Source organism: Cygnus olor, chromosome 1 (genome assembly GCF_009769625.2).
Source record: "Cygnus olor isolate bCygOlo1 chromosome 1, bCygOlo1.pri.v2, whole genome shotgun sequence".
Classification (NCBI taxonomy): domain Eukaryota; kingdom Metazoa; phylum Chordata; class Aves; order Anseriformes; family Anatidae; genus Cygnus; species Cygnus olor.
This window is the reverse complement of record NC_049169.1, coordinates 8,067,741-8,081,670: the sequence shown is the minus strand read 5'-3', so window position 1 is coordinate 8,081,670 and position 13,930 is coordinate 8,067,741. Positions and strand designations below refer to the sequence as shown.

The following is a 13,930-nucleotide window of genomic DNA, read 5'->3' as shown; positions in this document are numbered from 1 at the left end:
GTACCCAATAAAAAGATAAGGACATTGATAATCTAACATAACTCTCCACATGCACAACTATTTCTCATTCAATCAAGTGAAATAGAGTTCTATTATTTGAGTTCTTTGTTTCTTCCAAGTTCAAACAATGCAAAAAAAAAAAAAATCTGACAGATACAGACCTCTTGCCTTACCTGTTGGCAGTTGAGTTGGACTCTGTAAGCAGCCTGGTGGCTATGCTTCCCAAAGAGATAAAAAAGTCAGCTGCTGTTTTGACACTAATATTCTCTTTTTTTTTTTTCTTTTCTCATTTTTTTTTCCTTCACAGCTCCATTCAACCCGCCCAATGCTGCAGACAGTATGGTCAAATTTGATGCCTACGGAGATGGGATAGGCCGATACAACGTGTTCAACTTCCAGTACACTGGAGACAGATACTCCTACGTGAAGGTTGGTCACTGGGCAGAAACCTTGTCACTTGAGGTGGACTCCATCCACTGGTCGAGGAGCTCTGTCCCTGTCTCGCAGTGCAGTGATCCCTGTGCTCCTAACGAGATGAAGAATATGCAACCAGGAGACGTTTGCTGCTGGATTTGCATTCCCTGTGAAACATATGAGTACCTGGCTGATGAATTTACCTGTGCAGACTGCGGGCCAGGAAAATGGCCCACAGCTGACCTGACTGGCTGCTATGACCTACCAGAAGACTACATCAAGTGGGAAGATGCTTGGGCAATAGGTCCTGTTACCATTGCATGCCTGGGCTTTATCTGTACTTTTATGGTCATTGCAGTGTTTATCAAGCACAACAATACTCCCCTTGTCAAAGCCTCTGGCCGTGAACTATGCTACATATTGCTTTTTGGGGTCTTCCTGTCATACAGCATGACTTTCTTCTTCATAGCCAAGCCTTCTCCAGCTATCTGCACCCTGCGTCGTCTGGGGCTAGGAAGTTCTTTTGCTGTCTGCTACTCTGCCCTCCTGACAAAAACAAACTGCATAGCCAGAATATTTGATGGTGTTAAGAACGGTGCCCAAAGGCCTAAGTTCATCAGCCCCAGCTCTCAGGTCTTCATATGCCTGAGTCTCATTTTGGTACAGATTGTGGTGGTGTCTGTGTGGCTCATCTTGGAGGCCCCTGGCACCAGGAGGTACACTCTTCCTGAGAAGAGAGAGACTGTCATATTGAAATGCAATGTTAAAGATTCCAGTATGTTAATCTCCTTAACATATGATGTAATCCTCGTAGTTTTATGCACTGTGTATGCCTTCAAAACAAGGAAATGCCCAGAGAACTTCAACGAAGCCAAGTTTATCGGTTTCACAATGTATACAACGTGCATCATTTGGCTGGCCTTTCTCCCCATATTTTATGTGACATCCAGTGACTACAGAGTAAGTCTTTGGATATGTGTTTCCATAAATCATGTGCACCACTTTAGAGGACCCTGTCATCATTCATTCACTAATAGCTTCTCTCAACATCCTTTGTTCCCTGGATCCCTCACAAACAAACTCTGTTTCAATGTTAATGTCCACCCAATAATATTACAAAATTTTAGCTTATTTCTAAGAAAGATGGTCTCATTTTGAACTGTGTATGTATGTCTGGGGATGGACGTGATTAATACTATCAGTCTGATTGTGATAGAGACATAACATAGGAATTAAATATTCATACTAGTACATCAGTATGTGAAGCTATAGTCTCACCAGAAAAAACAAGATCACAAGCTAGAGTGAGTCATAATGAGTTATTTGGTGGAGGTGGGCCTTAAATTAAAAACTGAAGCAACTAGTCCCCTTCTTTTTTTGTTGTTGTTTTGTTTTATTTTTTGTTTTTAATTTCTAACAGATTTTATGCTTTAATATAGAACTTTTTAGTTTCTCTCCACTTTGTGGAAGATCAAACACATACCTCACTGAGCAGAAAATATTGGTCAGACTTCACCAACAACCTTAAAAAATACTAAATTGTTTAAATTGTCACATATTCTTGCAAAGTTTCAGGTTCAATAAAATTGTATTTTTGGACAGAAGGAAATTGTCTCAGAAAAAGATTCTGATCTGCTCCACTGGAAATCTCACAGTTATTATGATGTGAGAAGTGACTGATGGAGTTGGCCCCTACAACAAATTATACTGAATTAATTCAACTTTCTGTCCAGAAGAAGGGTAGGAGACTAACTTAGGGTGCAATTATTAACAGTAGTATGTACAAGAAATAGCATGTAAAACTGGAGACTTAATAATGTCACTTAACATGCTTTTAGTGTGACCATCCTGAACCAGTATATTTAGTACTATTTTTCTCAGCTTAGGTACTGAAAACCTCGAGAAAACAAGGGTAGATAACAAACGACCACAGTAAGACATGCAGAGTGACAGTAAAAGAGCTAAATATATTTAGTCTAGACAAGAGTAAACCCAGGGAGACATGATCATAGACTATAAATAATTTCAAGGCAACAAAAAGAGAGAAAAGAATTATTCAGTCTCAGGAGAAGTTAGAATGGAGAGTAATGACTTGAAGCTAATGAAAGAAAAGTTTAAGGTGGGCACTGGGGAAAAGCTCCTGACACTCAAAGTAATCAGAAAGATAGACACAGAAGGAGGGTAATATTGGTGCAGACTGTCACACAAGTGGGCAGCACAGGCACTAATGGTCAAGAGGAGAATGATGATTGTTCAAGCAATATTTTTAGCCTCGTCTCCTGAGTGGGATTTTTCAGCAGCACCCATGGGGATTTAATTTAAATAAAAGGTTCCAAATAAGCCAACTTGGGTCCTACTGAGATAACAGAAAATTAATTTGACACCTTTTTGATACTTTCATGACATGTCAGGAACTTTTTGAAAATCCCATTCCTTATGCCTACATTTTTAGCTTTCCTTTGAAAATCTTTCGTTTACTTTCCATGAAGTATCACATGTAGACTACAAATTAACCTGTGCCATCCTAATGTATACTGATACTGGTGGTATCACTAATGACCAGTCTTAGAAACATAATATTAGCAAAGAAAAAAGTAAATGCTGACTGGCGTGAGATTCATTACTAGGACTCACCCTTCTGGAAAAAAGAGGGAGAACTCCTAGAAACGTATCCTTGGTGTTGGCCTCACTGTAGTTCAAAAATAACAATAAAGATAGATAGATAGATAGATAGATAGATAGATAGATAGATAGATATAGTACTAATCCCTACCAGTAATGATGTGGAAATGTCCCTGTATGAACCCTGTATGAGAAGCACCAGACAGCATGTTAGATGTGCTGGGATGGCATACATCTTTATGTCTTACAGATCTATCCACCAGAAAGTCCTGCTATTTAGTTAAGGCCTCCTCTACTTTGAGAAGGGTTTATGGTATAGCTGTGTTTTTTATTTCTAGACTAAGCTTGCTTATATTTTCTAGACCAATATTCTTTTTTCCCAGAATAAAATAAATTTTACCAGCAAATGAAATTCTGAGAGAAGAGTTTACAGTTGAACTCATGGTGATTCAATCATGAGGTCAGCTTTGGGATTTTTCCACACAAAATTTGTCTTCCCATAAGCACCAAGGTTGGAGAGGACCTCTCAAGATCGTCTCAACCAACCTTCCCTGCTCAGAGCAGAGTTACGTTCAGTGGGTTGCTCAGGACTGTGGCCAGTCAGGTGTTGAATATCTCCAAGGATGAAGACTCCACAGCCTCTGTGGGCAATCTGTACCAACGTTTGACCATCTTCATAGTTCCTTATATTTAAACAGAATTTCCCTTATTTCATTTTGTGCCAATGGCCTTATGTCCTGTCACTGGGCACTACTGGGAAGGGTCTGGCTCCCTCTTCTTTTCTCCCACCATGAGGTACATATACACACTGATAAGATCCATCTCAGCCTTCTCTTCTCTGAGGCTGAGCAACTCCATCTCACTAGTGTCTCACTAGCATTGAGAAGAGGGAAAGGAATGCTTCTCTTGACCTGCTGCCAACACTCTGCCTAATGCAGCCCAGGAGGCCATTGACCTACCCAGAGCTGCAAGGACACTTTGCTTGTTCATGATCAACTTGCTGTCCACCACAGCCCTCAGTACCTCCTCTGCAAAGCTCCTTTTCAGTTAGTTGGCTCACAGTTCATACTGGTACATGGAGTTATTCCACTCAAGCTGCAGGACTCTGCTTTTCACTTCAGTGAACTTCATGAGTTTCCTACCAGCCCATTTCTCCAGCTTGCTGAGGTCCTACTGAATCACAGCTATCTCATGTATCAACCACTCCTCCCAGTTCTGTTTCATTTCCAAACTTATTAAGGGTGCACTCGCACTCTGTCCCATCATCCCAGCTGTTAATGAAGGTGTTAAGCTGCATTGGCCCTGGTATCATCCCCTTGGGTATGACACTATTGACTGACCTCTGGCTGGATTTTGTGCCACCAATCAAAAGCCTTTGAGCCAGCAGCCCAGTCAGTTTTCAGTCCACCTCATTGCCCACTTTTCTAGTTCTTCCTGCATTAGCTTGTCAATGAGGAAGTTATGGGAGACATTGACAACTACCAGCTACTTTCTCATCACACACACTGCCAGTCATTTTGTTGTAGAAGGAGATCAGGTTGGTTAAGCAGAAATCCTCCACCTTCTGCGGGGAAGAAGACCACCTCCCAGTCTTCCCCAGTCCTCCCCAGGCATCCCTGCAGCTCCAGCACTGCAGAGTTGCATCCTCCCTCAGGAGCTCAGTCTGGTTTGAGCCCTCTGATGTGCCAGGTTTAGTTGTCCCAGCTGGGGACCATGCCCTGCGGCACATCACCATCACTCAGCACACAAATATAGCCTTCAGCATCATTTCTAACCCTCTTCTGTGCACACTTCTGCATGCTGAACCTGTTAGCTGCCCAGCTCTTACAGAGGGCTCCTCCCAGCACCTGCAACACAAGTGCCCAACCTTCCTGGGGCACAAACTCCAGCACTCTTTGATCAAGGGCAGCTGACAGCTCCTTAGGAGCTGCTGGAGGTTGGTAGAAGTCACAGCTTCCTACAAGAATCGTTTTCCCAGCAGCATCAAGACACCCTGATGTTCCTTGGAGACTTCCCAAGGGAGGACTTGGAGGGATTCTTCCCTCAATGATCCCGGAACTAGTTCCCAGAAAGTCCCAGAAGCAGAACCCAGAAACTGCTGCATTTGGTGGCTGCACTCTCAGAAATTTAAATGAGAGCTTCTGGAAAAGATTATTTTTTTTTTTTTTTTTTATGCAGAGGTCCACATTGATTTCATTGAGGCGTTATCCTTCAGAATCAAAGATAAAAAGAAACCTGATGTGACTAATAAGCACACATATTTCACAGCAGCTCCAATACCTAGCACACTTGAGGGATTTTTTTTTCACTCAATTACCTCAGACAAAACCTAAAGAAATGCAGATACACAGGAAGAGAAAAGTCTGGGAGTTAGATTGGTTATAATGAAATCGTGTGTCAGAAGTTGCTATTGTATAGACAGTTTCTCCCTGCCTTTTCTTCACTTTCTCACTCCCCTGCCTGGGAGATCCTGCCTGCTCTAGCAGGATTGCCTTGGCTCTGCCAGCACTGGGGTCTGTGGGGCCAGGTTACACCTGGAGCCTCTGAATGACACGGGTTACAAGACACCCTGGGGGAACTATTTTTATCCCAAACCATTTCACTGATCAGGTGTGTAATTGTGTCCGCACAGCTGAGCTACCCCCGAAGGCACAGACCATATCTTGAAAATACTGGATGGATGTTTGTTTTATTAGAAAACTCCTAGTCCTATTTCACCTGTACAGTGCATGGTTCAAGACCTGCTCAGAAGTGATGGCAGAGGCCTGGGGACCAAAGACAGACTGGTGACCTAGAAAGTGCAATTGGGAATGTTAAGGTGTCCCTTTCTCTTGCTGTCCCTATAGGGTCTTCCATGATCCCTCCCCTCATGAGATCCGAGCATCTTTCCATTATACTTGCCACATCCACCTTTGGTGATTATTAATTATATGTGATAATTAATTATATGATCACACAAATTATACTCACTGCTGACAACACACTTGGCGCTCTGTGGATATATAAAGCAACAAAGTCCATTCACTACTCCAATTTTCATTTTGCAACAACTATTTCTGACGAGGAGACGTGAGAAGCATTCCCATGGAGGAAGGCTAATCTCCAAGGACTGCAGGAGTGTGACTAAGGCAAAACGAGTCATGGATGTATGATCATTCAAATTAAGCAGTAGAGTTTATGGCAGTTTAATTCAACATCTTAATTAAGGAATCTGCTTGGAAGAAAAAAATATAAACTGAAAATGAGGCAGTAAACTGGCACCTAGTTGTGAAAAAAAGGAAGATAGACAGTGACAGAAAAGCTATGCTAACAAATGGCCCAAGACAACTACTCCGAAATCCTGTAGCCTTCCAAACAATTCATTTCTCAGCCCAAGGGTTCCTGCCTCAAAGTCAGGGCACCTTTCAGGGTCAGCCTGGCAAATGTCACCAGTTCTTAGGCTTACTCAAATTCATACCTATGTCTCAGTAAGGGATTGATCAGGTTCTCTGATTAGGATGGAAACTGGAGGATAAAAGGGTTTCAAATGGATGTTTCTCATGAAGCATCAAATGTTACCCCACATGAAGCACTGTGCCTGCAGCCTGGTTTCCAGTGTAGCTGGCTTTGCTCAGTTGTAGCATTACAGGCTTTACAGAGGACTTCCTGATCAAGTTAGGAATCAACGGTATGGGGGTAAAAGAAAGAGACTGTTCTCAATCTTGTGCTTAGCTGACGGAGAGCACACTTGGTCAAGCACCCCTTGATAATATGCAGAGACACAGAGCACCATCAGCACCATGCAGCTCTGTTGTACAATCCTAGGATTGTGGAAGATAGGGATGAAACAGATGTTCAAGCCAGCCTGTACCAGTGCTGATTGTGATTCCTACTGTTGTATGATGATGATGCTTCTAACACTCTGAATCTCCGAGCTTTCCACACTGAAACCTGGCCCTTTGCCCCCCCGCTCTCTCCCAGGTGCAGACCACCACCATGTGCATCTCCGTGAGTCTGAGCGGCTTCGTTGTGCTGGGCTGTCTGTTCGCGCCCAAGGTGCACATCATCCTCTTCCAGCCCCAGAAGAATGTGGTCACTCACAGACTCCACCTCAACAGATTCAGTGTCAGTGGGACCGGGACCACCTACTCCCAGTGTAAGTAGCAAAACTGCTGCCTTTCTGTAAGGATCTGGGTTGCAGTGGGTTGGGGTAAAGGCAGAGGATGCTTTTTCACCAGCAACAAAAAGTCTTTTGTAGGCATGGCTGTGTACCCCATGGAAGCATCTCTTTGTTTGTGTCTGGAGAGAAAAACTCCTCCTCCTCCCATGGGAATGAGCTCGGAGCCTGATCTAAAGCTTACTGAAGCCAGCAGAGAGCTTGCAGCGGGCTCTGACTTCAGCCTGTTCAGCACAAAGCAAGGAGGCTCCATTGCTTGCTGTCACTGTCACTCTGGCGGCAGCACCAGGAACAGATTACCCTGGAGTATTCCCATCAAAATGACACTCTGGCAGGACCCGGGCCACAATGCAGCTCTCTCTCGATGCTTTTTATCACCTGACTTAAAAAGGAAAATCTCCAATTCTGCAGCAAGCGCATACGAGGAATGCCAGAAACCATTTCTGTATGCTGAGTGTAAGCAACACCCTTTGTAAATGCCACAGAAGGGAAAAGCAACTGGTGCTGGGCTGCAAGGAGAGCTCACCTGCTCGGCCTCCCTCCTTCCCTGTGCCTTCATCCCAAGTAGATTCATGTCTGTGATTTTGTTATGAGGCTGTCACTCTTCTTCTGGGTGTGTTATTCAGAGATTTTTAGGGTTTAAAAAAAATAGGTCACATATATGTGTGTCTTTTTTTCCTTGTCAAACTTAACGAGGCAAGGATGGGAGCACACAGCACCTTGTTAACAGAGCTCTGCAGACAGCATGCCTAACCTGGAGAGCTTGTTGAAAAACACACTGCAGCTAGAGAGAGGCGAGGTATAAGAGAGAGAAGAAAGTGGGGATGCACAGAGCAAGGCTTGCCAGGAAGTTCACGCTAATCTAGCCTCAGGTTTTTGAGTGTGACTTAAATTTCAAAATTTTCTAGAAATATTTGGTATAACAAGCTTCAGACAGAATGTGGAAGGAGCTATAGACCCTGCAGTGTGTCAGGTGGGCAGGGGTGAGGAGGTAAAGGGAACCCAGCCATCCCTGCCTCTCCCTTCCCAAACCACTCTGTGCCAGGCATGCCCGGGGTCCCTTAACAAGAGATAGCAGCCCTGTGGCCCTGCACGTCCTCCATCTCATCCAGCCCAGGCTCCAGAAACTAAATTTATTTACTGTTTCTGAAAACTTAAATAAAGAGAGATGAAATGACCCTAAGTGTCCAAAGTGCAGAGCACTCCAAAAGGGGCTGGACTTGCAAGACCCATGGTTTCCCAAAAACCTTTAGAAGTTTGGCCCTCTGACAAAATGGTAAGTCTCGTGTGGTTATTTTTGTCCCTTACAGATTTTGTAAAGATTTTTTTTTTTTCTGACATATATATATTTAACTCCCTCATATTATTAAATAAGATAAGTCAGAAACCATTTTGATTCATGGACAATTTTGCACAGGACTGCATTTTGGAATTTGATTTTTTTTTTATTATGGCAATGGCTGGATAATATGGGTATGTATGTGTGCATGAATGCAACTGAGAGATCCTCAGTGTATACCTTTAGATTAAGAGCTCACTTTTTCAAGTTTGTAAATATCTTTAAGACATTAATGGAAGTATAAAGATCAAGCCTTAAAAACTTTTGCACTCACACCTTTCCATTTATTTAAGTTTTTAATGCATTTTTTTAACTGTGTAGTCATTCATAAACCTCCAAAACTATTGTCTTCCAAATGGATTCTAATCCATACCACGGCCCTTTCCATGCCTGTTACGAGCCTACTTCTATCTGCACCCCGTTCATCACTGGGTACGTTCCTTCAGCGGCAGCAGGAGGAGAGTGAGACAACATCAATAACCACACAGCATCTATTCAAAAAAAAAGGAATCTGAAATATTCCTCTCATCAGTCCCAGAGCTGTCAGCTTGTTTTTCCTTTGGTCTTGATGGTGTTTTCTTCAGTCAGAAACTGCTTAATATGAGGCTGATCAAAATTAGCTGCAGGGCATTCTGGTGTCAGCAACGTCCAAACAGCCAGTTCTTGTTCATTATCAGAGCTTCAGAGAACAGGAGGTTCCCCTACACCCTTATGCAGCTCAGTTGCCTGAACAGGTAGTGTGTTTCTTACCCCCATGGCCTCCCATCTCTGCTGGCTAGGGGCTGCCACCACCTCCTCACTCTATCAGTCATTAATGCCATGAGCTGAGGGGGCCACGAACAGCAAGTGACTCGCTGAGACTTTTAAGAAGTAGGATATATGTGTACGTAGGTACATGACATGCTCTGAAATGTTTATTTATATCCATACACATTTATTTGGATCTGGAATTTCACCTTTGGCAGAGCACAAATTCTGCTTCCCCCATCCAGAGTTTTGCCCAGTTTTCCTGGGGACTGTTTTATGGGGCACAGGAAAGGTGTTTCCATAAGGTAGGCGATCAGCACTCATAAACCTTCCTAGAGAACTCAGGACTGATTTAAGCACCTACATGGTGGGGGCTGAGCTTTTACAGCCAGAAGGTGTCATTACCTCCATTTATGTCCCCATGGAGAGCTGCACGCAGATGTCAGCTCCTCCAGGTGTCCTCCACAGGGGTCAGAAGAAGAACTGAAACTACTGTTTACAGCCAAGCTGGTAAATTTTCTCTCTCATAACTTCTTTGCCCAGCCCTAGCTCCAAACGAGCACTAATATATGGCTTTTATACATAATTAACTCACAGCTGTCCATTTATGAGCATAAGTAGAGGAAGTTGCACCCAGCAAGTTTGAGTCTGCCTGACTGTATAGGTATGGTGCAAGGTGCCTATGGTGGTGCTGAGCTCTTGTGGTTTTGCTCTGAGTCTTTTTCTTGGATTATCTAATCAAAATTGAAGGACTTCTGGAAAAGAGGAGATCAAAAGAGAACAACTTTTTACTTGGGCAGATAGTGATAGGACAAGGGGGAATGGCTTTAAACTAAAAGAGGGTGGATGTAGATTAGCTATAAGGAAGAAATTCTTCACTCAGAGGGCGGTGAGGCCCTGTCCCAGGCTGCCCAGAGGAGCTGTGGCTGCCCCATCCCTGGCAGTGCCCAAGGCCAGGCTGGATGGGGCTTTGGGCAGCCTGGCTGGTGGGAGGTGTCCCTGCCCATGGCAGGGGGTGGCATTGGGTGGGCTTTGAGGTCCCTTCCAACCCAAACCATTCTGGGATTCTATGAAAAGCATGAAATGCAGGCGCATCAAGACTTCTGGTCTTGTCTTACATTTCTGCATGGCCTGAACACAAGGCAAAATGGAGCTGAGGAGTCCCTAGCAGGTTCACCGATCTTTCAGGAGACCCCTCACTTGCTATGTGGCATGAAGCTCAGAACTCTACAGTGCCAGTGCTTAAGATCGCCAGGGTTTGTAAGGAAAAGTAAAATCTTTTGTTCAGACAACTGAGAGAGCTGGACACTCAGTGTGAACCCTTTACTCCACCTGGCAGAGTTAATACCTGCCTGCCGGCACTACAAGAGAAGCGCTTTCACATGCTGTGAAAGCCTGGGGACTGAAAAAGCAAGGCCACTTGTTCCTCGCCTACCACCATATTTCTCCGTCCAGTTTTGGCATCCTCCTGACCCACTTACTGTGCTATTCATACTCTTTAGTGGGCTGGACTTCAAAGAACCCCTGAAGCTAAAAAAGTTCTGGGTGGGCGACTGATGTTGATAGAAGCTAAATGTTTTTGCCTGTAGTCGTACTGGAGAAGAATTAGGGTTTGAAACAAGTCTCCTAAGTAGTACGGATTTTTCTGTTTGCCTACAGTAAGCGGTAATAAAAATAACAATAAGAAAAACTTCAGGTCAGTGTACTGCCAGAATACCTCCAGTTAAAAACTGAATATAGAACCTGATAGCTAATTATCATAAAATCCTGGACTTGATGTCCTGTCCCCTTCTACCTACAGATTTCAGCATAGATACAAGTTGTGAAAGATGAAATTCCATCTACCTGCTTCAGAGCCAGGGCTCATTCTTGCTTCTTCTGCTTATTAGGGGCATGCCCCACTCTCTGAGTAACAGATTAGTCCAGGGGTGCCTCTAAATTTGTCATGTTAAAGCAGTTCTATTTTCCATGAAATATTTACTCCATCGATGAAAGAATTAGAAATAGGAGTTTATTTGAAGAAATAATGATCTATTCTGAAAACGATGCTGACAGTATTTAGAGAACCAGTCTGCAACCAAGACTGCAGCCAGCACCAGTTTTGGAAGAGTGAGCATGCCCTTGTCAGCTACGTAAATTGCTTTTTACACTGGATGATTGAGTTTACTAAGTCATTGCTTGCTGTGTGTTTTCTTTGATGAAGGCATCACATTTCTCGGGGTCACTGTTGTCATTAACCTAATGTATCTTTCAAAAAACAGCTTTAAGGTGCTGTAAGCAGAGATGTCACAGAGCATTGGAAAACACATTCCTGATGCCCAGTGGATAATTTTTACAAAGATGGACAAACCAGCTTGCTTTTGAATTAAAAACCACCTGTCTTTGGCAGAATGGTAATATATCCTACAGTCAAAATACAACTACATTTAGAAATAGATTCTGCTACTCAGATTCAATTGTCATATCACTGAAGCAATGAAAATTTGTTGAAAAAAGCATTAGGCAATATAGATAGATAAGGGAAACAGAATTTAGCCCTTACCTCTGGATGCACATTGGAGCCTGATCCAGAGATCCTAGAAATCAAGGGGATTATGGCCACAAAATATTCTGGAACTAAGTGAGAAATAATTATGCTTTCAAATTCAGGTATTCAAAAATTTCTTTATTCCATCCAATATGCACATAGAATTTTTGTTGTTGTTGTTGTTATTAAAAAATAGATTAACACACAGCCCTAATGTGTAGAGGTGGATTCTCTCCTGGATTTAAAAATGCATACGTTTTATTTCAGGAATGTAGGATCAGACTTTATAATTTCGTGCCAAGAAGAAATGAAAAATCCACAGGCTCACATTTTACTCTACAAAGACACCTTTGCACCACTCAAGCTACATTAGCTCACATTACCATGCAACATGCTGTAATGTGAGACCTGGTGGCCCAGAATCATAAAAAAAAAAAGGAAAAAAAAAAAAAAACTTCATGCATCTTATTCAGACACTTCTTAGTGAAGCTTAGTCACCCTAAGCTCTCTCAACACTCAGCAGAGAGGAATCAGGTTCCTCCAGAGGGTGCCTCAGCCTCAGATCTGAATTACCTCGTAGAGGTGCAAGCACACCTCCAGCAGCCCCACGGCTGACACAGTCACCTCTGCCCATGACTTGTCATGGTCATCTTGGTTAAATTGGGTGAGATGGTCCAGATGGTCCAGATCCTAATCCTATGCGTTGTGATCCTCTGTCGCCCCCAAAGTCAGTTGATTTTCTCCTCTCTTTCTCTTTCAGCATCTGCTAGTATGTACGTACCAACCGTCTGCAACGGAAGGGAAGTCCTGGACTCCACCACCTCATCTCTGTGATTGTGACTTGCGGTTCAGTTCTTGAGTTTTTAGACTGTTAGGCAAAATTTTGCACATGTTGTGCACTCCAGAAACACCAGAAGACAAAAGAAAACAAAACAAGACTAGTACCTTTTTTTAGAAACAGTGTAATAAATTATTTTTGAGGATTGTACAGTATATAGTGATGTTCTGGAACTTTTTAGACTGATTTTAGCCCTTCTGTTGTTAACGGTTGTAAGGGACGTGTAAATAGCCATGGTTCACAATGTGCATAGTCCTGCAGTAAGGGAGTGATTTGTTGCAAGCACAGTTGCAATGTTAGGTGACTTCTTTCCTACAAAATTTTTTTGTAGCTCCTTGTTGTAATTAACTTAGACTGCATTTCTATGTTGTATATTACAGTTACCTTACGTGTAACAGGTTGGTTTTCTCAGCACAAAACAGCAGTATTAATGTAAAGGCACCAATAATAAAGAGATAAAAGTTTTTCAGCATGGTTTCATTTTTGTTTCTTCCTCCCTCAAGGTCATCACGCACCTGAGGGGTCCTCCCTAAACACCAGGGGAGGTAGAAAGGATAAAAAGCCTACAGTTTAAGCATGTATGTGTACACTTAGGTGGGTATGAGTGTGTGCCTGTGTTACTAAATCCACTGCACATAATCTGTGCTTGTGATGGATGCTTTGTCAGGGCCAAGTACAAATTTCCTCTCCTTAAAAACATATAGTAATAAAAAAGCACATTATTAAAGCATCTCAAGTGCTTCTCTTGTTTTTAAAATGCAGGATAATTTCCAAAAGTGAAAATGTCTAATTGCATCTCAGTGAGGTATCAGCAAAAAAAAATTTTGATTACTGGTTCACCCATTTGGCATGATTTAAATCCGTTATGCACAGAGTAGACTGGTAGCATAGAAAAAGCAGAGAGATTTTAGATTAGGTTGGCAAAGAGAGAGAAGAAAATCTGTCAGAAAATTACCTAAGACTGTTTTATACCTCCAGCCAAAACAAAGCTGGTTCCGTTTGCCTGCATCACCGGTGCTGTGAAAGTTAATTGGAGCGCTACGGAGACCACAAAAAGTTACAAAAGAGAAATGTAGGAGACATTTGCACATGTCTCTGGGGTGACCTTTGCATTCAAACCAAACAATTCAAGACACACACACACACACACACACACAGTGGCTACTGAGAGGACTGCAAAATACGCTTAAAGTCTGGCTTTTATAGCTGCTCTCTGCAAGCCACGCTCACTCTATTGAAACAATCTGAAGTCCCCCATTCTGCTGGGTCCAGTAAGTCATTAAGGAA

General features: G+C 42.8%; 1 protein-coding gene across 3 annotated transcripts in view; it reads left to right on the top strand.

Annotated features, from left to right (window-relative positions):
* GRM3 (glutamate metabotropic receptor 3) overlaps positions 1 to 13,228 on the top strand; it is a 106,104-nt gene extending 92,876 nt beyond the window's left edge. For all 3 annotated transcript variants that reach the window (XM_040548095.1, XM_040548084.1, XM_040548076.1), the window contains 3 exons: positions 308 to 1,374; positions 6,997 to 7,171; positions 12,566 to 13,228. In XM_040548095.1, the coding sequence (XP_040404029.1) occupies positions 308 to 1,374; positions 6,997 to 7,171; positions 12,566 to 12,639 (1,316 nt within the window). In that variant the 3' untranslated portion in view covers positions 12,640 to 13,228. The remainder of the gene's footprint in view (positions 1 to 307; positions 1,375 to 6,996; positions 7,172 to 12,565) is intronic.
* The last annotated feature ends 702 nt before the right edge of the window (positions 13,229 to 13,930 follow it).